The sequence below is a fragment of the Cavia porcellus genome, unplaced genomic scaffold (assembly GCF_034190915.1).
Source record: "Cavia porcellus strain 051 isolate PalLab524CR breed Dunkin Hartley unplaced genomic scaffold, mCavPor4.1 scaffold_5, whole genome shotgun sequence".
In the NCBI taxonomy this organism is placed as follows: Eukaryota; Metazoa; Chordata; class Mammalia; order Rodentia; family Caviidae; genus Cavia; species Cavia porcellus.
In genome coordinates, this window is record NW_026947488.1 from 6,388,922 (window position 1) to 6,414,966 (window position 26,045).

The window sequence follows — 26,045 nt, forward strand, 5'->3', positions numbered from 1 at the left end:
GCGGTCTCGGGGCGAAACCCGATCTCCTTGGACTTGAATGAGGAGGAGGCGGCGGCGGCGGAGGCGCTCGGCTGGGGAAAGCCAGCGGCGGAGGCTCAGCCCCGGCGGCGGCGCGCGCCCCGGCTGCCGGCCCATTTTCCGGACGCCACCCGCCGGCCCCGCCGACGCCCCCGGGGCTGCCGATCGGCGGCCGGGGGACGCGGAGGAGCGCGGCCCCGCGCGCTGAGCCCCGCGGCGCCCCGGGAACTTGGCGGCGCCCCGAGCCGGGCGAGCCGGGGCGCGCCTCCCCCGCCGCGCGCCTCCTGCATGCGGGGCCCGAGCCCCGGGCGCCGGCCGGAGCCCCCCCCGGCCGCCCCCGCGCCCCGCGCCGCGCCGCCGCGCCGTCCATGCACCGCTTGATGGGGGTCAACAGCACCGCCGCCGCCGCCGCCGCCGGGCAGCCCAATGTCTCCTGCACGTGCAACTGCAAGCGCTCTTTGTTCCAGAGCATGGAGATCAGTGAGTGACCCCGCGCTCCCCTCCGCCGAGGCCCCGCGCGGCTCGGACCCGTGTCTGGGCGCGGCCGCGGACCGGCCCGGCCCGTGCGCGCCCTCTCGGGCCGTGCGCCCCGCGTCCCGGCTGCGCCCGCCGCGCCCCGGGCGCGCCCTCCCGGCTCGCGGCAGCTGGCGGCCGGCCCGGCTTTGTCCCGCGGCGCTGCGAGCCTGGCACTGCCCGCGCCCCGCCCGCCCGCACTCGGACCCGGGGCCCCGGGCGGCGCGGGAGGGCTGGGGCGGCCGAACCCGCGAAGTTTCCATTTTATTTCCCTAAGGGGCAGTGGCGGTGGAGCAGTCAGGCCGGAGCTGTACCAACTTCGGGCGGGGGGCGGGCGGGCGTGTTAGACGCTGTCTGGTGTGCGGGGTGTCTGGGGCGCGGGCTGTGTCTGGAGTGTGCGGTGCCGCGGTGCCTTCGCGAGTGGGTTTCCGTGGCTCCGTGGAGTGTGAGCGCGTGTGTCTGCCTGGGTCGCGGTTGTGTCTCTGGAGTGCGCGTGTGTCTGTCTGTCTGGATCGCGGGGCCACTATGGGTGTCTGTGGGTCTGAGTCGCATCTGTCCCGGGACCGTGCTTCTGAGGAGTCTCCCTGATTTGTGCGGGGGGCCGGCTGCCTCTCCAGCGTGTGCCTCTCGGGGGCGGGGGGCTCTGGTCCAGATCCCCTTTGGATCCCGGGGCCTTTTGTGCCCAGGTGTCTGTGTCCAGGTTTCAGCACCGGTGCCCCTGGCCTAAGGTGGATCCCGACAGAGAGAGAGAAAGAGAAAGAAAGAGAGAGAGAGAATGTGTCATTGTGAGTGTCTGTGTTCCCGACGCACCTATAAATAGCCTCTGTCTGGACAGCTTGGCTCAGGCTGGCTGGGACGGTGGTTACAAATGAGTCAAAGTTTGAGGCCATTAGGGTTTGGGTCTGCCTTGTTCTGGAGAGGCCGGTGGAACAGTGCCGGGGAGCCTCAGACACGGTCAACATCCTGTGCATCCAGAAGTGAAACCAGGGAGCCTCTGGGAGTGTCACCCGCCCCCACCCACTCCCCTCGTGGCTGCTCCGCAGGGTGGGGGATTGAACCCTCCCGTCTCGGTCTCAGACTTCTGATTGGAGTTGTCATCCTCTCCCCCAGCCCACTCTTCTGGAACCCTTTGCCTCTCTGAGCTTCAGTTTCTCATTCTGCCCAGAAGCACCCAGGTGCAAGGCCACACAGCCCTTCCCTGTCCAAGCCAAGCAGAAGTCCAGGGGCAACTGCCATGGAACCAGGGCAGTCACTAGGTGACTCATAAGCCAGCTTCCACAGGCGGCTGCCACGGGTTGGGGCCCCTAAGCCTGTACAGTGAGGCACAAGAGGTAAAAATAACCCATGACAGCCCATCTGTGGCAGGGTGGCCAGGCTTTGGTGGTGTGTCCTTCCACCCACCTCAACCCACTCCTCCCATCCTGGAATTGAAAGTCCTGCTCCCCTGCTCCCCCTTCTCAGCTGCCCTGTGCCAGGCCAGGAGGAGCCGGGGAACCTGCCCAGAGCCGGCGTTTGCGGACTTGCCTGACATTAAACCCAGTTGCTTCCCAAAGGCCCTTTGTGAACTTGGGAGGCTCCTGAAATGGACGAGGATATTATTAAAATATGTCGGCACATGTTTGGCCAGAGGCTTGCTGCGGGGCGTTGGTTGATTGCTGCATGAACACCCTCGCTGTCCTGTTACCCCTCTCTCTTGGACCTGCCTTAGGGTCACCTCTCCCACAGGGGTCCACACCGCGCATCACCCATTTCCTAAGGTCTAGACGCAGTCGAACATTCCGGTCAGTTTCTCTTTATATTCTGAACTTGAAAAAATAAAGTACCTTTCTTGTTTCTGGCCCAGTCAGCCCTAATGATGTTTTGCTGACACCATAGGATTTTATTAAATTCCTTCCCGTTCCCTGTGTACTTCCCCTCCAGCAGTATTGGGGGAAACCGTTGGGGCTAAGTGTCTGGAACCCTGACCTCTTCCCTGGGTGCCCAGTTGGCCCTCAGCCTCTGGGGATACACTGGCCACTTAGGCTGGGAGGGAATCAGTCTTTAAAATGTAACAGTGTGTTGCAAGTGGTAACCACTGAGAGCCCTGGGTGAAAGAGCCTTAAGGGGAGATTTTTTTTTTTCTTGGAGTTCCTTTATAGGGAGAGATAGGAGGAGGAGGAAGAGGAGGAGGAGGAACAGGGGGAGGAGGGGGAAGGGCGTGGGGCCGCCCTGCTGTGTATTTAGGTGTTGGAAGCAGTTTGCCACTGTGCAGATCTGGGTTTGGAGTTGGGCCCCCGTGCAGTGTCCATGGGGTTCCTTTAAAGGAATCTGCAGATGGTCCCGATCTTGTCAGGGTCCTTAAGCCACCGTTGGCCTTAGTGTCGTTTGCAAAGTGAGTCCATGATGGTTGAAATCTAAGGTAAAAATTGTGCAGTCTTCTCAGGTGCACGCAGTGGGTCTTCCGGAGCGTGGCTGTCCTTGGCTCCCCACCCACATTCAGTTCCCCTTGGGGTCCTCAGCTGCTCCCAGTTTCACCCCTGGAAGATGTTCGAGGCCTCAGGTTCCCGCCCTTGAGTTAGCAGCAGTGAGGTTGTGATAGAAACTGCCCAAGGTGCCCAGCCCCCTCTAGGCTTCGTGGGTTGTGGGTTTTGCTTCTCCGTGAACACGTGCTACGTCCTGGATTTGAAACTTGGGCCCAGAGCCGGCCACCTTGAACTTGGGGCCCGAGGAGCTCTATCACAAGACAATCCGAGGACCCGTCTTTTTTAGTTGTCTAGGGGTTAGGGTGCTGTCTGGTGGGTGTCATTGTTCCCAAAACACACAGTGAAAAACTGCTGCCTTGAGATGAGACACCGCAGGCACCTGGGAGCCCCCAGGAGGCCCCAGCTGAGGGTTCTCTGAGGTCGCTGTGAACGACAGGCCTCTCCAGAGTCACATTTTTTTCTTGGCACTCTTTTTTGGTGGCTTTTCAATTCTGCATCTTTCAGAAATACCCCTCTCCCTTCTCTGCCTGGACGGCCTGGCTCCTGGACCGTGTGGTTCTGGCTCATGAGCAGGGGTTCCTGGGGGACCCTGGGGTTTCCTGGATGCACCCCTAGAAGCCTCTACAGTGACATTGTGTTTTGTTAACACTGCTGGCTGTCCAGAGTCCTTAACCCCCTCTTTCCTTTTCTCCAGCCTCTTCCAAAAAACATCCCAGAGTCCCCAAAACTCCCCAGATACCAGCTTTCCGTGGGTTTGTCAGGCACATACCGTTCTGGTGTAACATTGTACAAATCCGGAGTCCCAGACGCAGCATCAGGATCTTTCAGGCCGGAAGAGTCCCTTGTCCGGTGGCGGCGAGGAAGGTTGTTTGAAGCAGGCAGTAGCCCTGGGCTCCCCCCACTGGATGGCAGTGCCCGGCTCCCACTGGTGAGGACCAGAGACATTTCCGACTTGACCCAGTGTCCCGGCTGAGACCTGCTGTGTTACCAGCTGTCGGTTCCACCGGAATGCAGGAGGCCTGGGGCAGCATCTGAGTTGCTAAAGTGACTTTGGTCATGCTGTCCCCCAAGAGCAGTGCTTATAAAGACCCACAGCATGGGCTCCCCAGGTTGGCACCAGTCCCTTGTTCCCTCAGCCTTTATTGAGCGCCTGTTGTGTGCCACCAGGGGGTGGGGACAGTCTCCTCTGGAGGGGAGGCTTTCTCTTTTTGTCTTAGGTTTGTTTTTGTCAGGGCAGCTTGGTGCCAGAAGAGCTTGGCGTTTGGGGATTCGGGTTCCGCCGTGGGTGTCGGTGCCAGCTGTGTCCCCGCGGGCCTGTAAGCTGGGACTTGGAACCCACGGGTTTCCTGCCGTCTGGGTTTTAGGTCACGGGGCAACGAGGGAGGGAGTTGCGTGTTGTGACTGGATCTTAGGTCAGACGGTTGGCTGCTGGGATAAGCCAGCTCTGCCTCAGGGTGAGCCGGGGCCAGGGCCAGCGCAGCTCCAGTCACGATGCAGAATAGCCAGTTGTTTCTGCACACACACACACACACACACACACACACACACGCACACACATTCACACACGTGTGCGCAGCCACTGCCCCTTTGCTCCTCCCCTGCTGGCTCCCCTTTGGGTTAGCAATGGTTAAGACGCAGGTATGTGGGGGAGATACAGGGAGAAGTGGCACTTTCCTGTCTGGCTTCTGCAAAGTTATGCTCCTTCCCTTGGGAGAGGAGGAGGACTGGGAACATGTGTGGTTGCCCAGGAGAAGGAGGGTGCGGAGGTCAGGGTTTTCTTTGGGGTGTCTCTGGGGCGTCCCTTCGCCCTGTAGGATGACATCCCATCCGACAGCGCTGGAGCATGGCTCCTATGGCCTAGAAACCAGACTTGGGTGTGGAAACATTTTTGATTGGGTCCATCCTTGAAAAGTAAGCAGAATGTCCAGGAGAAGCGTGCTGGCGGTGGGTTCCGAACCAGAAGACCCGTGTGACCCTTTTTCTCCTGGTCGGCAGCCGAACTCTGCCCTGAAGGAGACAGCTCCGAATTTGCCTTGCAGGGCTGCACCCTGCCAGCCCGGGTTCTTGTCTCCTGCATACGCCTGGAGCGCATCAAAGCCGAGGGCTGGCTTTGGCTTTGTACAAGGTGTTGTGTAACGCAGGCGTGGTGGGGCACGTGTGGGGAGCTGGCGGGTACTGGGGTGCCTGCCCCCTGTACTTCCCAGGGATGATGAAGATGGTACCGTGCCGCCCTGGGGCTTCTGTGGCCCAAAAGCAGGGCTCATGGTGAACCGAGCTCTCTCCTGGGTGGCTGCAGCGACCTGGGGTGTGAGTTTTCCTGAAGGGGTGCCTGTGGCCTGGGGCGCAGCTCCACGGGAGAGCATTTTCCTAGGACGTGTGGAGGTTTACGTTCTGTCCCCAGCTCTGCAGACACGTATTTAAAAAGGGGCTGCTGCTTCCCCTGAGCGCAGTGGCCCTGCGTGGCCAGCCCTTTTGATCCCAGCCAGCCTGGGTGGCCAGATTTGTATGTGTAACTCCTGGCAGTCCCTCAGGAACAATTGAGAGGCCTGAAACACTGACCCACAGAAGGATCAAGTGACCTGTCATGCAGCGTGACCAGGGGTCAGAGGGACAGAGGAGCCCGACCTTGCCTCTGGGTCACCTTTGCATCCCTTGGCAGGTCTGCACCCTGACAAGCGTGTGTGAACATCCAGAGCTCGGTGCTGCCATGTGGCAAGCATCGGGCACCGGTGTGTTCATGGGGAAGGAGGCGGTGACATGGGAACTGGTGAGATTTGATGGCCTCCACTGCTCGGTTCCGGGACAGAACCCTCTGCATCCCATCTGATGGAAACATCTCCCCCAAAATAAAAAACTAAAATAGAAAATGTCTCCATCCCAGGCCCGCTGAACTAAAGCAGCCCCTGGGGACCCTGACCTTGGACGTGGTGCTTGTTGACTATTTGAGTCATTTGCTGCAGACGGAGCTGGCAGAACCCCGTGTGGTTGCCCCATGGTCTTTTGGGACCTGCTCTCGGGGTTCCCTTTCCCCTAGCACGGGTGGGAGGCCCAGGGGGCTCTAAGGACAGCATCACTTTGATGTTCACCCACCCAGTGGGGCCCGCACATAGAACCAACCGGGGAGCAGGGAGCCCAGAAACTTGCAAAGCTCTGAGTCTCCCACACTGGATGAAAGGTCAGTTTCAGCAGACAGACAATTACATATACGGGGGCCGAGGATCTTAAAGGGATTCCCGTGTGATCCCCAGCTCACTTCTCACTGGCTCTTCTGCCCTGCCCTCTCCTCAAGGGGGCTGCACCCCTTTGTGAAACCATAGCAACGTGTGTGCTGGCTGCCAGCCTCTTTTCCCATCAGGTGACACTGCAAAGCCAAACTCTGACACCTCGGGGTCTCACCGAGGTCTCATCAGTCACCAGGAAAAGCGTCTGTCACCGAGCTAGGTGGAAAGTGCCAGGCTGAGTTGCTGATGGACTGGGGGCCTTTAGGACCACAGACCAGTGTGGAAAAATTTGGGGTCTCTGTGTGCTTTCTGGGAGTCACAGAATGGATTCTGTCTCCTGTTCCCAGGGTTACTAAAAGGTTTTTTTTTCCTTTTCCTAGTTGGATGTAGTAAGATTATTATGTGCCAGGTATTAGTGACGCATTTTTCTCCATCTTCAAAACAGTTATGGGAGAGAGCTATTGCTAACACCAATTTGCAGACACAAAAATGGGACCAGAGAGGGTAGGACACTTGATCCGGATCACACGGCCCACACATGCATGCCCAACCTCAGAGCCCCGGTTTCCCGTGCAAGCCTCATATCGCTGTGGTAATGAAGTTTTGTCCTGCATCTGCAGTCTCACGTTGGATCATTCCTTAGGGAAGATCACTAACACGTTAGCCACCTCCCACAGCAGGGAGCTGGCTTTATTCTCTTGGGCAAGATGCTGGCTGGCGTTCATAGAAAATGTGCCCGTCCCATCGGGCCACTTGAGGAGCCCGGGCCCTGACATCAGCCCTGTGTACACAGGCGCTGGCACCAACAGATGTCCTGGTGGGAGCTTCCTATGCCGGGGACCCCACAGGGACAGTGTGGAGACTCATCTGGGACACACAGCGTCCTTGGGGCTCGGGCGCACAGCAGTGACCTGCGGTAAGGGCCACTAGTGGCTGTGCTGGTGGGCGTGGGTGAGAAAGCCCAGCCCGTTTCCAGGAGGGGTGCAGAGGAGACGGAGACTTCAGCTCCAAGCTGCCCTTCAGTTGGAATCCCCGCCATCCTTGGAATATTTGTGGAATTGGTTGTGTCCTGTGCGTTTTCCCCTGTGGCCATCGAAGAGCAGGAGACCACACCTGTTTTGATGCTCGTATCCCCAGCCTGTACGTGTCTCATGTCTGCTTGGTAAGACAAGGCAGTGGGCAGGTCAGTGGGTAGGCAGGTCAGGACATTGTCAGGGTGCAGGTTTGGAACCCGTCAGTTTGGAGGGCATCATGGAGCCCCTCCCTCCAGTCCCTCCACTTTCCCCTCTGTGAAGTGGGCAGGATTTACACCTACTCGCACAGGGTTGCTGTACCCTGACAAGCTCCTCTGGCACAAAGCGTTATGTCTGATGCTCCCAGAACATTCCAGGCTCTGGGGCTCCCTGCCCGACAGCTCTGAGACTGGGAATCCGGGATGAGGGCGGGTGCAGAGGAGAGCAGGTGCCACAGCCATGTCCACAGCCCTGCTATGGACATCAAAGTGGCCAGAGTGCATCACACGCACCTGCCGCACGCCCGCAGAGGGAACTTCCGAAGCAAGTCTTTGCACACCTTGCAGAGTGATTCTGGTCATGGCCCAGCAGCGGGTGGAGCTGGAGTTTGCTTGGAGGTGATGTGGTGGAGACAGTTCACGGCTGGCTGGTGTGACTCACTCCCGAGGGAGCAGGTGGGGATCAGACCTTGCTGACATCCTCAGACTTCAAGTATGTTTGCTTTTCACTGGGGCGGGGACAGAAGGAAGGGAGCAGTTCACTGGGCCTGGCTAAACCGCTAAACCAGGGAGACTGAGAATCTCAGTAGTGCAGAGCTGGTTTTGCTAACTAAAAATCCTATTCGGTTTATCAGTGTCACGGGCAAAGGGCCCTACCAGCTGAGAAGTGATGACTATTTGGTGACCAGGTGGAGCTCCTCGGGGCTCTGGCCCCCCCAGTGCTGGAGGAAGCTGGGTTCCTCCTGTGAGCTCTGCCTTCCTGGTCCTGGTGGCAGGGCTGGGCTCCCGCCCGGCTGGATGGGGGCTGCCCACACCTGAGCAGTCATGTGGGTTCTGGTTTTGAGAAACTGTCCCATCTCTGTCCTTAGCACAGGCATTCGGGGCTGCAGGGGGCTGTGCAGAGTCCTGGCTGAGCTGGCACAGTTCACGAGCCCCTGGTGCAGCGTGGCTGTTCAGTAAACAGTCAGGCACGCAGCTGGTGAGTGAGCAACTTTGTTCCTAAGTCCCCTGTCCCCCTGCCACTGCTGGAAGCGGGGAGCGATGTGCTGCAGCGTGTGGCCCAGTGCGGGGTCAGTGGCAGCTGTTACCCTGTACTGTCACCGATAAGTTGCCATTGATTCTCATTGATCAGGGACAGCACAATTCCTGCTGGTGCCCGAGGTCCTCGGGAGGTGATGTGTCACCCTTGGCGTGGAGAGCGTGGGGGAAGGAACAGATCCAGCCATGGATTTGTTTGAGTGAGAGTGGTTAGGAATTTTTAAAAAAAGCATTGTAGTACTTAAAATCACTTAAAAAGGACATAGCTTCACATGTATAACACACATATATTTTTTGCTATGTGCGTGCACACCCAATCAGGGATTTGAAACCTGAGGCTGCATGGAGCTCTCCTCCACCAGCGCCCTCCGTGGGACTCTGCCTCCCCACGAGCTCCACAGGCTGGAGCCTGAGCCATTCCCAGCCTTGCCCCAAGTCCCCAGGCAGATGAAGTCACCTTCCCAGGCTCTGTCCTTGGCAGGACAGTGAGAAGCTGAGTCAGTCTTCCAGAAAATCTGGCGAAGCAAATCGCCCCTCCCCGTAGGTAGGATTCTTCACTGTCTCGGTTACCTGGCTACCCAGAGCTCACCTGGGCCGGATTCCTGGGGAGCTGCTATCCAACCCCCTGGGCCCACGCTTAGGACAGGTGGTCCCTGAAGGGCTCCTTGGAGACCCATGAACAGCTCCTGCTGGAGGGCAGGGGGTGGCATGGCCGGGTATGGGGTGTCCAGGTTTTTAGAGCAGCTCTGTCTAGCTATGGCTCTTGGTGAGCTAATTCCTCTGAGCTGCTGCGTGTGTAGAGGAGCACAGCTCCATCTCTGTGCTGCACAGGGTCCGAGGGAGAAGTCATCTGCTGGGTGCCTAGCTCAGATCTGCAGTAGGAACGTCTGTGCCCGTGGTAAGCAGGATTCTGGCTGGCAGTGCAAGCCAGGCGTAAACTGGGTTTTGCCCCTTCTTGTACCTGGCTCCGCCCACTTGGGTGAGACATCCCCGCCCCTACGGATGCTCTCAGACTTTGCAAATGCATGTTTCATAAGGCTCAGGTGCCCGGGCAACCAGGTTCAGTCCGAACTCTGCTTGGTGATTCATCCCAGAAGCTGCATTTCCATTAGGGAGGCTCCGAGTTGTTGTGTGGCCTCAGCAAACACCATTTCTTCATCAGCCCGAGTTTTATAGCTGGTGAGAAAGCTTTGATCTGAAGTCTCCCTAGGAGCCGTAGGCTGAGAGGTGGTGTGAAGGAAGGTGGCGTCTTTGCCCTGCTCTGGCTGCTACCTTTAAGAAATTTAAAAAGTTTACCGAGACTTTCCCTAAGATTATTCAAGTACTTCACACCGTTCGGGTGGCTCCACGTTTAAAGGACTTTGTAAAAGTCTTGAGGAAGGAAGATAGAAAGCTGGGGTCCACTCCAGCCTGGGGACTCTGCAAGGCTTCGGGACCTCCCCCAAGCCCGGTTTGCGAATCCCCATCTCCCTAGGCTGATGTGCTCTGGTTGGCCCCCACTCTAATTGCCTTCCTAAAAACAATTTGGTCGGTAATAATTCTGTAAACCTATGAATCAACTTTGCGCAAACACCCTGAGTAATTTCTTTGTTCTTTTCTTTCTACTTTGTAATTGGTGTCTGTAAAAGCCAGAGGTTGGGTCTTGCAGAAGGCATGATTCATTTATTGGTCTCTGTACCGCCTCATTACCATTCAGTCGCTTTAGAATGCCCGCTCAGAGAGCCAGGAGTGATTCACGCGGGCTGAGCCTGAAGCGATGGGGTCATGGCCACAGGAGGAAAACTGATTTTCTCATCTATTTATGTTATAGGAGAAAGCTGGGGAGTATCCAGGTGACACGGAAAGGGTGTCATTTACACTGGGGAATAAAACTGATGACCACCAGCCCACGATGTGGACACCACTCCACGTGCTGCTGTTGATCTTGGTCCTCCGAGCCCCTGCCTGGCTGTCCTTGAGTTTTTGGGTCTTGGTCTCCAAACTGGCTGATATGGGGTGTCCCTGCCAGGCCTGCGGGGTGGGGGGGAGTTTCACATAAGCCGAAGCTGGAGGTGCTGCCTGTTCAACGTGCACGTTGACTGGGTTCACCCAGGAACCTGGAAGGTTTCTAGGCTGAGTGTCAGGGGGCTGCCCCCCTCCTATCTCAAGCAATCACTAAAGGTTGGCAATTGTTAAGTCTTTTCATGACTGTGATCTTACATTAGGTTTTGCCTAATTTTATGAGTTGCTTTGGGCCCCAAATAAAATCGTCACTGTCCTCCCATCCAGTGGGTAATTAGAGCTGCTTGCTGCCCGGCCCAGAGGTGTAATTATGAGTCCAGCTTCCAATTCTCTGAGTAAATGTGGGCCCTGCCTGCAAGTGCATCCCCGAAAGTTGCCAGTGGGGAGTTCCTTCCTGGGCACCTGTGCTGGTTGATGTCATCTGCACAGTGCATCAAACCCATCTCTGCCAGGCCCACTCAGCAAGGGCCCGGCTAGAGTAGTTTTGAATCTCCATTCCCAGACCAGGGCCAGGTGCAGAGCATGTTGTGTGGTATTCTGTCCAGTACTGGCTGGGTGGCCATATGCAGAAGTTCTGTAGAGGTGAATTTGCTGGTAACCCGTTGGCTAAGGGAGGGCTCAGTTAGGATTTATTGGGCTGCTTCGTGACTTTTCACGGTAGAGAGCTGGCTGTTGAGAACATGGCATTCAACCCACCCCTCTGCCTGTTGCTCGTGGCAGACATTGCTAATCGATGGATGTATCCGACCTTGCTGGGCTCAGATCCTTGCCCAGATGGTGCTCTGGATGTGTTTGGAGCGGGCTGGAGAGATGAACCCGTTGGCCACCTGGGATGTAGGGGGTCCTTACGGGGGGAAAACTGGAAGTTGTCTGTGCAGAGAGATGGTGAGGAGTAGTGGGGGTGCAGGGGGTGCCACAGAAGTCCTGCTAGGGCAAAGAATTACTCCTGTGCCACCAGTGGGACCACTTTCCCATCTGCTCCTCCTTGTCACCTTGGAGGTTCCTGGGCTGTTTACCAAAGGCCCAGGCAGTCCCTTTACAGGTGGTCCCCACTTGCAGATGGCTCAGCCCCCTACTTTTGGCTCTCAGGCTCGAGTGTCCCCAGCGTGTATGAGACCAGATTGGAGTAGTCAGATGCAATCCAGAAGTGTGCAAAGATCTCACCAAGACCGTGGAGTAAAACCCCTCCACAGGACCCCTAACCCCTGACGATACCACCTCGTTTGCCTTTTAAAAAACCAGGATCTCAAGCCTGAGTGCGCACAGAAGCCAGCACTGTATCTCGCCAGCCTCCTTCCCTAGAAACCTTGAGTTCTGCCCTAGTTCGGTGCAGCATTCCTTTGCACTCTAGTGAGAAGGAGCTCTGGGCTCTTTCCCCAGGACAGACTCTCGGGGAGTGGGCTGGATTTCTGGAACCAGGGTAAGAAAGGGGGGCATCTGGGAGGGAGTCCAGATATGAAGAGTGAACCCCGTGGGCCGCCCACCGCTTGGTCTGCTTGGTTTTTCCTGGTGCTTGCCCCAGGGACAGTGGCTTCCCAAGCCCTCGCTGCCCTCCAGAGTGGCAGATGTACTGTCTGCACACGCTGCCTCATTAATCCTTGGGGCAGCTCCACTGGCACATGAAGGGGCAGGGCCAGTCATTCCCCAGAGGTCACTCAGCTTGGGGGGAGCAGAGCGGTGTGTGAATTTGGACCCCGAAGTCTACGCCTTGCTTATCCAGGCAAAGATGACCCCCCGTCCCCCTGAGCCCCAGAACCACCTGTCGCCAGCTTTAAAGGATGTGGCCGAGTTTGGGCCTCTGCTTCTTTGCCATCCTGGACTTTCCCAGCTGGGCCTGTGTCCACTCAGCTGGCCGGGACAGCCTCCCCTCCTCCATGTACTCCTTTCTTGGAACGGGTGGTGGCCAGGGCAGGAGCGAGCAAGAACTGTCCAGTATCAGTTTGCAGCTGCAGGGAGAATGGGTCACCGTGACCGACAGGGTGCCGGGCCTGGGTGCCAGGAGAATCTCAGAGAAGCGAGGAGGGGCTGGCAAGGTCGGGGTGAGGGGGGACACCCCAGACACAGGGTTTTCTTAGCCCCGGGGGCCCAGGGGAGCCCAGGGCCCCATCTCACCCTCTCCTCTCTGCAGAGTGGTGTAACTGGACCCGGCCACCTCATGAGAGCCGGGAGACACCGTGAGGTCACAGGGTTCTAGCCGGCCCTTGGCAACTGTGCTCCCCTGCAGGGTTTAGTGAGGTGCACTTTACAGTCAGCACGGGCACCCCTCATATCTCTGCCGTGTGATGTGTTTTGGCAGACGTGTGAAGCCACCGCCTGGCCCAGGTGTGAGCTGCTGTCTTCACAGCAGGCCCCTGCCTCTCGGGCCGGGCTCTGCCCTCGGACAGTGCTCCCTTTCTAGGGGACATTGTCCAGTTGTCCTCCTTGCCTGGCTGGGGCCAGGCTGTGCCTTTCTGTCTGCCTTCTTTCACAGTGTCCCTGTGCTCTGGAATTGTGTCCCGGGGGTAGGTGAACCGAGGGCCGCCCAGGGCAGGAGGGCGGTGACCGGGCCTGGCGGGGCCCAGAGGAATGACTGCCTCCCCGGTGAGATTCCAGAGCCTCCAGGAGAAAACATTTTGTAACCTGAGTCCGATCCCCGTAGACAGGTGCCAGGGACCCGGGCGTCGGTCCCAGCCCAGCCCTGGGGACTGGACAGCAGAGCCTCGGACTGTCACAGGTGCGGCACCTCTGGCCCTGGGTGGCTGGCAGCTGCTGGTGCAGCCCTGGGCCGCCGTCGCCCGCCTCACCTGCCTACATTCCTGCTCAGGGCCTAGGACGTGGGTGACCCCAGACGGGGTGAATCATGTCTTGGGAAGGTAGTTACTCAAGAGGCTCTGAGCTCCAGGGCGGCTGTGCTCCCAGACAGCTGGACCTGGCATGGGAGCCGCACTTCCGGGAATCGGGGCATAGCCATCCAGGTGGGTGCCCGTCTGACCTCAGGAGGCTCTGTGGGACCATCAGGCTGTGGGCCTTTCATCTGTGAAGTGGGCAGCAGTAGGTCCTACTCCTCAACTGACATCTACAAGCTGCACTAACTGCTCTGATTTACTGTACCAGACATAGTGTTACAGGAGTTACCGAACCCATTTTGTAGGTGGGGAGACTGAGGCTCAGCATAAAAGGGCATGTGCCTGGCACCCGGCAGAGCTGAACCTGGCCAGCCCTCTTCCTCCTAAGTTCCAACAGGTCTGCAAACCTAGAGCAAGCTTTGAGAAAACTTGCTGGCTCCTGGATGGACAGTTGACGTTTCTTACGTACTTCCGTTGATGCGTGTGATGTATGTGTTAGGGGAAAAAGCAGCAAGTGGACCATGCGTTCCATGCACGTCATTTAAGACAAGTCCGCGTGCGTAGTACAAGTGAACCATTCTGTTGGAGAGAAGAATACGGAGGCATTTAAATCCCTTTGACGGGGTATTTGGAGATGGTGAGAATCAGGCAGATGATGGTGCCATTTGAGACCTGTGGCCAGGACCCCTAGGGCTTTAAGAACTAATTACAGACCTAGGTTTTCTCCTCCTCAGGGAAGCTCCTTGCTCTTTGGTCTTCTAAGGTCACCCAGCCGTTTGAAGGTCAGGGTCAACTGGATTCTAACGAGATCAAGGTTGTGGGGTCGTGTCCCCCGGGACTGGATTCTGCTGCCCAGACCGGGGTCCTGCTGTGGGCGGGGAGGCCCCAGCGTTGTGTGGATGGCGCTTGATGCCCGCCCTCAGCTGCGGAGGGAGCTCAGAGCGGTCTGGTGGCCGAGATGCCACCTTTCTCTCAGGGTGACTCCCGTGACGGAGCAGCCAGCACGGTGCTGAGTGCCTGTGGGGTGCCCTGCCACTGCCTGGCGGGCTCTCGGACACCCCAGGGGTGCACAGCGCGTGGGTAACCGCTGTGTGGCATCCCGGTCTGTGTGTTACCCGGCGTCTCTGTGTGTGCTCTTTTCTCTAATATGGAAGTAAACTCCCCAGACTGCCCTGGAGTCTCCTGGTGATGTGTCAGAGACCGGATCGGGACTTCCTCCCTGCCCCACCTCCTGAGCTCCTTTGCAGCTTTGGGAAGGAGAAGTGTGACAGAGAGCCAGGGAGGCAGACAGCCCCGTGGGTCCAGCCCTGGGCCTCGCAGGGCTGCGTGGACCCCTGTGTCGCCCGTGTCTGCTGGCACTGCTGCCCTGCGGAGGTGCTGGGGCCTCCCCACCAGGCCGGCGTGGGGTTTGCCAGGTCTCCCTCCCCCTAGTCTCAGTGCCTAGGCCGGGTTCCAACCTGCATGCACCAGGGGAGAGGGCAGGGAGGAGACACTGCCAGCCCACAGCCTGCCTCGCGGGGCCAGGGAGGACACAGAGCTCCTCCCTCCCTCCCTCCGCTCTTCCCCAGGCTGCCTGACTACCTGTCTAGGAATTTTTATTGCGGCCCACAGGGGCATTACAAGGTGGCCGGAATGCAAAAGCTCTAGGCCCTGGGAGGTGTGGGGTGGGCGGGGCGCAGACAGACAGCTCCTGGTGCTGGACGGGAGCCAGGCAGCAGACCCCAGCCCAACACCGGTCAGGTGTGTGCACCACGATCGGCTGGTCGGGACCTGGCTGGCTCGGGTGATGTTTCTTTGTGCTCTGATTCCAGCGACCTAACTCTGCTTGGATTTTGGTTTGCCCAGTCCCCAAGTGACCTTGACCTGGGGCAGGCCTGAGATAAACAGTGCTGCCAGGGAGGTGCGGGGCCAGGAGAGCAGTTCCGGCAGCTGCTGAGCCCTGAGATGCGGCCAAGCGCTGTCCCGTGGCAGCCTGGCCCCGGCACTTCCTGCGCTTTGCCCGGGGACAGCGCGGCACCTCTGGATCTTGCTGGTCGGCACAGGTCTGGCGTAGAGGGTGGCATGGGGGCCCCAGGTCAGAGCTGGGAGGAAGGAGACTGTGGGCCAGCACTGCAGCCTGCAGCCTGGGTCCATCCTTTTAAGAGCTCAGGTACTTTCTCTTCAAGCCCCTGTCTTCTCATTCATAAAATGGGAATTACAATAATCACCTACCGTGTTAGTGTCTGCACGGGAATTACATGAGATAACATGGAGGAAGTAGTTCGCTCAGCACAAAGTACTTTTGTAGCCCGAGAGATGTGTGTGCTCCGTTATTACGATGTGATCTGTGTGGCAGAAGAAATGATTACCTGAGGCCAGGACCCGCCTGTGAGAAGGGAGAGGAGAGAACCTGAAGCGCTTAGCTCCAGGAAAAGGAGTTGGGAGGCCTCTGGGGGAGGAGTTGCCATCCTGGGTCCTAAGGCATGAATAGGAGTTCTCCCAGGGACAGAGAGGCTGAGGAGAGACTGCAGGCACTGGTTGTGGTGTCCGAGAGGTGGGGGTGAGGTCCTTGTTTTGCGTGTACGCAGCAGACTCATGAGTTGGGGTTGGTGTCACTGGGGGGACCTTGGGCAGATTTCTTTCTCTGAGGGACCCTGCCTGTCCCAAGACCACTCACATCTGTTTCATTCTCCACGGCACAGTACTAATCACCCTCGGAGAAAGTGTCCCCCCTACCCGTGGGGGACCAAGAGAAGAGCTTTGGGGAGCAGAAGCCGATGTCAGCAGAGGGAGGGGTGGGAGTCACCAGCAGGCGCTCTGGACCCTGTCCCCTGGGAAGCTCCTGGGCCCTGGGAGTCAGCTCAGCATTGCATCTGCGCCTCCTGTGGGGCCCAGAGCAGGACCCCATTGCTGCCCAGCACTGCCCCGCCGCAAGGGCACCTCTGGGTGTGCGGCGAGGAGGAGTTCCCTCTCCCTGTCCTGATGTGGATATCAGAGGTTGTGCCATCGGCGATCTTAAGCACATTTAGGAACCTCACGGTGGGTGAGTTGGTATTTCCCCTCCAGAGTCTGCCCTGTACTGCCGTGCAACAAACTCTAGGCTGGCAGAGAGGAGGGGAGCAGGGCAGAAGGCTGCAGGAAGAGCCTGGAGGTGGGGACCCCGCTGTCCATCAGCCTCGTAACCTGGAGGCCTGAACTCTGGGTTGGACGCATCGCCCTCTGTGGGGAGTGGTGGTTCTTCACTGGGCATGGAGCCGGAGTAGAGGGATACAGAGCCTCATGTGAGCAAGCTTTTCATGGGGGGGGGGGGTACAGATTCGCTCCCTGGATCTTGACTGCGGAGAGGCTTACTGCAGGGTTGGTGGCAGATCCTGTGAGGAGTGTTTCACTTAAGAACTTGCAGCCACATCATCATCGCCTTGCAGAGCTGACCCAGGACAGAGTCCAGGCGGTGGCCTCCCAGCTGAGGCAGAGCTCTGCCTCTCAGACTTTTTTTTTCTTTTTTGAGACGGGGTCTCATGATGTAGCTCAAGCGGCCATGAACTCACAGAAATCCTCCTGCCTCAGCCTCCTCAGAGCCAGGCTTACAGGAGTGCGCTGCTGTGCCTGGCTCTGTTCAAGCTTCTGGCACATGCAGTCTCAGCCCTTCTCATCCACACACTTCGTATCCACGGATTTGGCCCCTGCAGATCGGAAATACCCGGAAAAATCCTTGTGTGTGGAGCGTTCTTTGGTCATTATTCTCCAGATCGCTCTTTGCACACCGTTGGTGTTGTTTCTGTTGTGCACTGTGGCATCTGAGATGGTTTCAGGTGCAGAGAGATGTTTAGTCGAGGTGGCACTGAATTCCAAGTGACAGTGTGGGCCACGAGTTCCCCACCTCAGGCTGCAGACATTAATGAGCATGTTTCATGTCTTTTTCATCATGAAAATAACATGACTCTCCCACTATAACTTGTGACCTCTGCTTCTTATTTAACCAGAAATGCAAAGAATCTCATAGATGACAAAGGCAAGAATCCAAGTGTTGGTGGCAGCCCCAGGAGCTCGCTCGGTTGGACGGATACTGTTGGATGCGTTGGCCTGTGGGGCTGAGGAGGGGCTCAGCTCCCTGCTTGGCAGATGTGGGGAGGGGTGAGGAAGCATCCCCACCCGGTGTCAGCGCCCCTCCTGGGACATCTCCCTGGCTCCTGTGCGGCTGGAGACCTGCTGGTTTCCTCGGCTTCCCCGGCAGCCCGGTGGAGGCCCCGAGGTTGGAAGCCAAGTGGCAGAGAGGTTGTGTGGAGCTCACGGCCTGGACAACTGACCTTACCCTGGGCCTGGGCCTCCTTTTCTGTGCAGCCCCAGCCTTGTGGAGTCCAGGCGAGGAGCAAAGTGCTTAGCCGAGTGCCCGGCACCTGCTGAGCTCCCACAAACCCTGCACCACACACGTGCCCAGCAGAGCGGTTGCATCCTTCCAGCCCCTGAAGCTGGACTTCACTGAGGACTCTAGGTGAAACCAGTCTGGAAAGCACAGATCTGACCCCAGCCTCTGGAGAGAGAGAGTAGGGGCCGAGGTCACACGGCCTGCGGCTCTGCAGTCCCTGCAGGAAGGCTCTGGGTGCACTTCCTGGCCTCCATGCAAAACCTTCACCCCTGATCCGGAGCCCAGGCTCTACCTTCTCAAGGCCTTGGGCCTGGAGCGCACTGCACTGCAGTCCAGCCACATCCCGGGGCCTTCTGATGGGGACACAGCGTTCAGAGAGGGCTGCTGATGCGACAGCATGGGGGTGGAGCAGCACCCCAAGGATGTCCAGGAAGGACTGTGGTCCCCTCTGTACCTGGAGCAAGGCCTTCCTCCTGCCAATGAGAGAGGCGGAGGCTGGGAGACCTCAGGCACTCCGACACTGAGGCCCAGACCACGTCTCAGGCTCCTGACCCCGCTCATGCCAAGCACGGGCGTTGGCGGCTGCCGCCTGGGTGCACCCGGGCCTCCAAGCACTGCTGCAGTGACAGTAGCCGCGGTTCCATCTGGGGACAGAGCATCCGGTCCCCACAGCTTGGCTCCGGAAGGGCGGGGCAGTGCGCAGCGCCCTGGGGTGGCTTGGCTGCAGCAGCCTCTTCCTGCACGCTGTGCCAAGCTCCCAACCCGCCTTTCCTCCAGGGCAGGCCAGCTCTGTCCCAGTCACGTGACACCCGGTCCGGCGTCCAGACGGGCAGTCTAGACACCTCACTCTCCTTTGTTCGGGAGGGTCAGGGCGGGGGAGGGCCTGGAAAGTGGGACTTGGGCCACGAGGCGGAAAGGGGGTGGTGGTGGGTGGGGGGAGCCTGGCTTCAAGGAGGCAGCCCCACTCCCTCCGCCAGCCGCCCAGCAAGCGACCGTCCTCACCGGAACACACACCGAACTGCTGCGGCCACCTCCCATAGAGACGAGTTCTGAAACCCAATGCGGGCTACGCCCACTCGGGCCCGAGCACCCAGAGCTGCATAGCTGACACCGTCTAAAGAAAGCCCCACAGCTTGTGCCAGTAAGTCTGGGGCAGGTTGCCAGCAGAACCAGAGGCCCAGAGGCAGTGTGGCCAGGTCCCGGCCAGAGAAAACCCTGTGGGGAGAGGCGGCCGCGCTCCACTGTACCAGCCTCTGCTTGGCCGGGGGTACCCTGATGTCTGTGTGCTTCGAAAGGAGCAGAGGAGCCAGGGGCCAGGGTGCAGGGCTGCAGGGCCAGCTGCTCGGGAGGCCGAGACTGAGGATCCGCGAGTTTGACACCGGCCCCAGAAACTTAAACAAAGACCTATCTCAAATTCTAAAGTGATTGGAGGGGCTGGAGATACAGCTCAGCACTCCGCGAGTTCAGTCCCTGTTACCATTCAGAGAGAGGCAAAAAGGAGTGACCTCAAGGAGAGAGCACAGCCTTGGGTCAGTGCTCGGTTCCAGCCTTGGTTCTTAACGAGTAAACACTGTGCCTGACCCAGTGTCAGTCGCCACATGTGTGAAATGGGCCATGGATGGTCACCGTTGGTCAACAGGAGACCAGGCAAGAGGATCAGGAAGACAAGAGGCTCATGGGTTCCTGCCCCCAGCCCCTGGGGGCTGGTGAGTCCACTGCGGGTCCTGCCTTTCACCATTCCTGGGCTTCTCACCCCACCCCCCCAGGTGACACTGGCAACCTTTGGAGATATTTTTGGTTGTCACAACTCAGGAAGTGGGACAAGGTACTACTGGCAGCCTGGGGGTCACAGGATGCTTCCCCCAAAACATTCATTCCTCAAGGGCCATCGTGCCCAGGATGGGGAGCCCTGATTGAAACCAGTCTTAGCACCCTTAACCCGCTGCCCAGCCTGGTCCTGGCACATGCACCAGCATGAGGCTGCTTGGAAAGTGGTCACTCTGACACACACACAAATGCAGGCTCCAGGTCAGCAGCGTGTTCACAGAGGCCGTCCTGCAGTGGCCAGGCTGCCGTTGGAAAGAAGAGGGTCCCGAGTGAGGGGTGAGGCTGGGCGGCCCTGGTGATCGTGGAGGGGTCCCCAGATGAGAGCTGGACCCAGGAGGACCCAGCTGTGCCCCGAGTGTCTGCTGTGTGACATCACCCGTCACTCGTCCTCTCTGAACATGTCCGTTCCCCGAAGCGCCCTCACAGCTCTACCATGCTCAGGAGAAGCCGCAGAACTGAGGCGGCATGGGGTACACCCCACGCCAGGCCTGGCCCCTGGGGTCTCAGGGATGGCATCTTTGTGCTGAGTCCAGGAAAATCCAAGGAGAGGCCAGAAGTCAGAGCGCCCCCCGGGGTGGGGCTGGGGCTGTGGGGCGTGGGGCTGTGGTCAGCGACTGGGCTTCTATGACGTGTGTGACCTGCACGGTCTTAGAAGCACTGGGGGTACCAGGGAGCCCTGCAGGGGTGTAGAGCCGGGCAGCGTAGCAGAGTCCAGTGGATGCTGTCAGCAGCCCCAAGCAGGGAGGACGGGAAGGGGTCCAGGCAGGGTGAAGGTGGTCGGGCCTGATAGAGCAGGGGACAGGTTCAAAGTTACAGTGAAGGCGGAGGTCGTGGAGACCTGCCATACTCAGCAGGCCTCTCGGTGCTCACAGTGAGGGGCAGGTGACATAAGGAGACCCAGAACTGGGGGTGGGGTGGGGTCCAGAGCCAGGCTCAGATTTGTGCCCCCGGAGAGAGGCGTGAGGCTCCCTTGGGAGTGGTGGGGACGCCTGTGGGTTGCAGAGGGCCGGGGAAAGCAGACGGGGAAGGAAACTTCTGTGAGGGGACCCCGATGCCTTGGTGTGTGTGCAAGTGCCCTGCTGCGGTCCCTCCTGGGTTTCTCGTGTTTCCCCTGAATATTTCATCATTGCTCTTTAGGCCAGAGACGCCCCATAACTCTGGTTAGGGCCCGAAACATGTTTGCCCGACTGGCGGGCAGAGCCTTCCAGGGACCGGATCCTCTGCCACTGCCGAGCCCCTCGACCGCAGAGGTCTCTGTTCCGTGTGTGAGCTGCGTCCTCCTCGTGGGTGGGCGTCCTCCAGAGCAGGCACTGCCACGTCGGGGGACTGAGGCTCTGCCCGGGCAGCGCTGCCTGTGCAGGGGAGCGGGGAGGAGGAGGAGGAGGAGGAGGAGGAGGAGGAGGAGGAGGAGGAGGAGGAGGAGGAGGAGGAGGAGAAGCCCTTTAAAACCGGTCATTAAGGGGGAGCGAGTGGGAAGCAGACAGAAATGGGAGCACCTGGGGCTCCGTCTTGTCCCGTGACACACACGGCCCACGGCCCTCCCGCCTCCCCAGGGCTTCTCAGTGGCTCCCCTAAGCCCGGCAGTTTTGTTTGGTTGGTTTGTTTAGCAGCACTCCAGTTTTTACTTATGTTTTTTTCCCTCTTGGTCCCGGATGTTGAGCCCAGGGTCTTGTACGTGGCTGGCAAGTGTTTACCACCGCTCCATCCCCAGCCCAGGACTGCACAAACTGAGCTGTATACCCCAAGCCCTTTCTTACCTAAGTTGCCCAGGGTAAGTTCAAATTTGAGATTCTCCTGCCTCGGCCTTTTGGGCTGCTGGGGTGGCAGCTGTGCGCCCCCAGAGCCCGTGCACACTCTTCGCCTCATCCTCACCTGCGTGTGCAGGGTGCACACCTATCCCATGGGTTGAGGCAGACACCTGGCAGGTGAGGGGCGCAGAAGTCCAGCTGGGGAGTGAACCTGACCGGGGCCTCCGCGCACAAAGAAGGCGGCAGGTCGTGTGCCTGGTGTGGGTGCTGTTCCCCCCTCCTGTCTGGGGTAGTAAAGGGTGTTTGGGGGTCACACTGCTCCTTCAGTACTCTCAGATGACCCCCCTTATTTTCACAGTGACCTTTTGTACGGTGGTGAGCTAGGGCCCCACCTGCAAAATGCAAATTTGGCAACAGCAGAGTTGACACGCACCCCAGTGCATTTCAGCTCAACCCACGCACCCCGCACACCCCACCTTGAAGTCCACGGTGTCACAGCAGAATCCCGGCTGCCAGCGTTGGCAGCACCTCAGCAAGCTGGCTCAGAACAAGAGAGGCAAGGGAGTCTGTCACTCGCCGGTCAGCCGCGTCCAGCCCGGCCAGACAGAACGGTTTCTGCTGCCCTGCAGCCCGCCGCCCCGCCCTTCCCCTGCCCACCAGCAGCGGACCCCAAACCAGACCGATAACTTAGCATTTTCATTTACGTCCATCTGACAAATCGTTTTAGACGGAGAAAGCACTGCCGCGTCTTTAAATGGCTACTTTGTCAGCGCGTCTCCGCGTGCTGTGAAAAGTCCTTTGTTATGTGTCTAGACAGCGCGCCAGCGAATATTCCGTCTGCGTGAGGGGAGAGAGACCTGACAAGGTTGGATTCATTTACCGGCTTATTTGAAGTGGGATTTCAAAACACTCGCTCATAAACTGTTGTCCTCCCGGCCTCCCCTGGCCTGCTCTGCCCGGCCCACACTGGCTTCTCTTGTTTTTATCATTTTTGCCTGTTCTGGCACTGAACACGAGGTCGCAGCCAGTACCCTGGCTCGGAGAGTGGCCGCGGCTCGCAGCGATTCCCTGAATTTAATTGTCCTCTTTATGACTGTCTAGACGTCCTGCAGATGTGTGTTCTGGGGAAGCGGCTTTTCCCTCCGGTGGCTAAGTGGGAAGGTTGCAGCCGCTGCTCCCTCCGCAGGGGCGGCCTCCCTCTCCCCAGACCGTCCTCCTGCGAGCCTCCCCTCCCTGAAATGAAGGCTCTTTGCCTCCTGGCGGGGTCTTTTTGTTTACAACACTTACTGGGCTGTGCTAATTTTATGCCAGAGAGAGAGAGAGAGAGAGCAGCTTTGCAGGTTGAAGGGTGCAGGGTCCCCTCCAACCTTTCTCACTACTCCCCTAGTTTTTGGCACTTGGCACGTCTCCTGCTTGGCTTTTTTTTCTTTCTTCTTTTTTTTGTATTTATACACCAACAAAACACCAGACGTTGGCTTTTTAAGTTTGAAAATAACAGGCTACTTCGGTGGGAGAGAGGTTTTGGTTCTGCAAAATAGAGGTGCTGATTAGCCCCCCTTGCCGTAGTGAGCGGTCATTGTGGCCAGGGTGAGGAGGGCAAGCCTTGGCATCTCCTGCCCCCATCCGTCACCCAAACCCACCAGAACCAGAGGCAGGAACTGGGTGGGCACTGTCCAACCCCCCTGGCAGCCAGAGAGGTTGGTGGCCTGGGTGTCCTGCAGTGGACAGCACTGGCCACCCCTCCCTTGTCACTCAGCACAAGCCCATGAACTTGAGAATGTGAGGGGACATTCAGCGCAGCTGTCTGTCCCACTGGAACCCCCTTCTGGAGCCAGACCCGAAGGCTAGAGAGATGGCCAGGCCCTGCCCGCCTCCCAGCCAGACAGGAACCCCCCTCCCTGCCCCCGTGAACACTGTTGTTGCTGCTGCCTGCCCGGCTGCAGAGCCATAAATTTCCACCCACCTGAGGTCATCAATCTGCCCTGTGGTTTCTACACAGTAGGAGACACAAAAGGTGCGGAGGGGGAGTCGGGGTGTGCGGAAGACCAGATGTCCCCTGGGATGCCCGAGCCACATTTCCTTCCTGCCCGACGCAGCAAATCCTGCTTCCCAGCCTGCTTTCGGGGAGGGCGGTGGATGGTTCACGTGTGGGCCGCGGAGACAGACACCCTGCACCCTGCAAGCCTTGGCCCAGATGGTTTATCCTGAGAGCGGCTACCACCTGCTACCCGCTGCTCCCTCCGGGCAGGGAGTGCTGTTAGGGGCTCCCCGTGGACCCCAGTGCCCTGGCCCTGAGGCTGACCGCCTGCCTATGCCACCCTGAGCTTGGAAGCCCAAAACTGCCTGGGGAGGGGAGACACAGGCCCAAAAGACACCCCTAGGTCTGTGCAGACGTGCCCACCTCTGCCCAGCTCCCACCCGGAGGTGACCTGAGGAGGATGCACTGCTAAGCACGAGGTCGTCAGCCCAGTGGACAGCCGGCCACTGTGATTGGGTCCGCCCCACAGTAATTAAGGGACATGATGATATTGACCCCGTCGCCCAGCCAGCGTGGCAGAAGGATAAATGGCACCGCAGACGATTTTTCCCTTCCAAAATCCGACCCTTCTCAGCATATCAAAAAGGCACCCTCTGCTCGAGTTGGGTGGGGGGCTCCTTTTAAAATAATGATCATATGTCTCCCGTTCTTTCAAAAAAGCCGTGGGGGATCCCTCATTTCCTGTAATGTGAGCCGCTCTGCCTCGCTGGGGAGATCTGAGCTTAAGAACTTGCAAGGTATGAACACCCGAGAGTCCGTAGCCTAAGAGATGAGATCCGAGAAAGTCTGGTTTTTAAAGCTCAAAGCTGGGAGGCCTGGACTTTTTTTTTTTTTTTTCCTCTTCTTTTCTTTAGAGTTGGAGAAGCCAGAGTTTCGAGACGGTCTTGGTGCGCTGCCTTATTTAGGAGGCGAATTGCTGCTCATTTGTCAGGCAAAACAGATGTGGCGGGGAGACAACATCTATTTTCATAATTCGAAACAAATCTGGCGAGCCGCCTTCCCTTTCAGTGGGGCCTGCTCATGCAGAAAGCCCGACTCCCCAGCAGCGTTTAGCGGGGTATTTATAGCTCTCGGATTGAACTTTCCTTCCTTCCTTCGGGAGGAGCTGGTTTCTCTGGTGATGGGGCTGTCGGGAGGGAGAGGGGATGCAGGACCGTTTCAGACTCGGAAGGTGCAGTGTGTGGGTCCACAGGGCTCACTTCCGCTTTTGGGGTGTTAACTGAGGGCCAGTGGGAGGCCGAAGTTGGGAGAGACTTGCGGACAAGCAGCCCACGCCCTGGCACCCCAGGAAAACGCAGGACCTAAGCCCCCAACTGGCAGGGACTCGTGCTGAGCTTTGCAAGGGAACCGGGCTGCCACTCCCCATTTTATTGGTGGGTACGCCCAGGTTGGGTGGAAGGATGGCTTGCCCGGGGTCACGCCCCAGACTGACACGCAGGTGGACTCCTGCCCCTGAGCATGTCTGGTTCCACTCCTGGCTGCCTTCCCAGCTGCAGCCTTTGCTACTCTAACCTCTGGCTGAGTGTAGCCAAGTGTGCAAGAAGTGGACTGGGGGTTGAGCTCGGCGCAGTATCTGCCTGGCAAGCACCAGGTCACCAGTTCAATCTCCAGTACCAAAACAGGAAAGAAGGTGGGCCTGGTGTCCAGGGGAGCTGGCCCTGGTCTGTGCATCTGTCACGTAGTTGACAGATCTCTGTATCCCCAGAGCTGGTGGTGGTGATGGGGTGCCTGCCTCGACCCAGGGAGGCCCTCGCTACAGCTGGAGAGTTGGGCCGTGTGCAGTTTTCACACGGCTGTGATGCTGGGGGTGAGAGGACACCTCAGGATCACGTGACCATCCCTAATCTTGCCGTGCGGGGACAAGGTCTGAGAAGGCCTCTGAGGGACTGAGAGGTGAGGGAAGAGCTGGGGAGAAGGAGGGAGACCTGGTCACCTTGTGGGGGCTGACCAGGCTTCAGTGCCCTCCTCCCTAAATGGTGATGAAAAGGTCCAGGTGTTTCTCATCCGTCTGGAGAAGCCACCCGTGATAGTTCTGGAGAGGCCGTGTTGGGGGACGGGGTGCAGGGGACACCAGGGTCTGTCTTACTGGTTACACTCCAGGACAGAAAGCAGTGAAAGGCGTGGGAGGGACTCAGCCCTCTTCCTTGCTGGGGCAAAGGGCTGCTGGTACCCTAAGTGGTTCCTCATGCTCATCCCCCAGCTCAGAGGGACCCCAGGGGCCATGCCTGCAGCCCAGACCAGAGCGGGAGGCCTGGGCTGCCCGGTGCAGGGCTCACTCCTTGGAAGGACGACGAGTGTCAGGCCGATGGCCAACTTGAGGGGCATGGTGGGTCCAGGTCGCAGGGGTGGAGCGGGGTTCCTCATCACCAGCTGCAGCTGCTCAGCTGGATAATGGGATACACTGGCAGTGTCTGGGGCAGCTGTGTGCCGGCTCGGTGTCCGTACTGCTGCGCTGGGAGGGAGAGCCTCACTTGTCAGTCTGTCCTGCTGTGCTCAGGCCGGCCAGCCCCATTCAGCAGCCTGGGACCCTGTCCCAGGACACATTTCTGTGCAGGACAGAATCCTTTGCCCTGGTCTTGGTGACATCCAGGGGATGTGGGCTTGGGGTGGGCTGGGGCCCTGCAGGTGGAACGAAGCCAGCCGAGTCCCTCGGGGTCCTCCTGGGGGTTCCAGGACCCGTAGTGGACGCCGAAAGCCACGGGTGCTTACAGTCCCTGCCTAACACAGCACGGCACTGTGTTTCCCTGTGCATTCAGCTTCCCCGCAGGTGACTTCCAG

At 58.7% G+C, this 26,045-nt stretch overlaps 1 protein-coding gene across 1 annotated transcript in view; it reads left to right on the forward strand.

Moving 5' to 3' along the window:
* The first annotated feature begins 245 nt into the window (after nucleotides 1-245).
* Nucleotides 246-26,045, forward strand: part of Pmepa1 (prostate transmembrane protein, androgen induced 1) — a 48,906-nt gene continuing 23,106 nt past the window's right edge. The window contains exon 1 of the mRNA XM_063248118.1: nucleotides 246-498. Coding sequence (XP_063104188.1) covers nucleotides 387-498 — 112 coding nt within the window. The 5' untranslated portion in view covers nucleotides 246-386. The remainder of the gene's footprint in view (nucleotides 499-26,045) is intronic.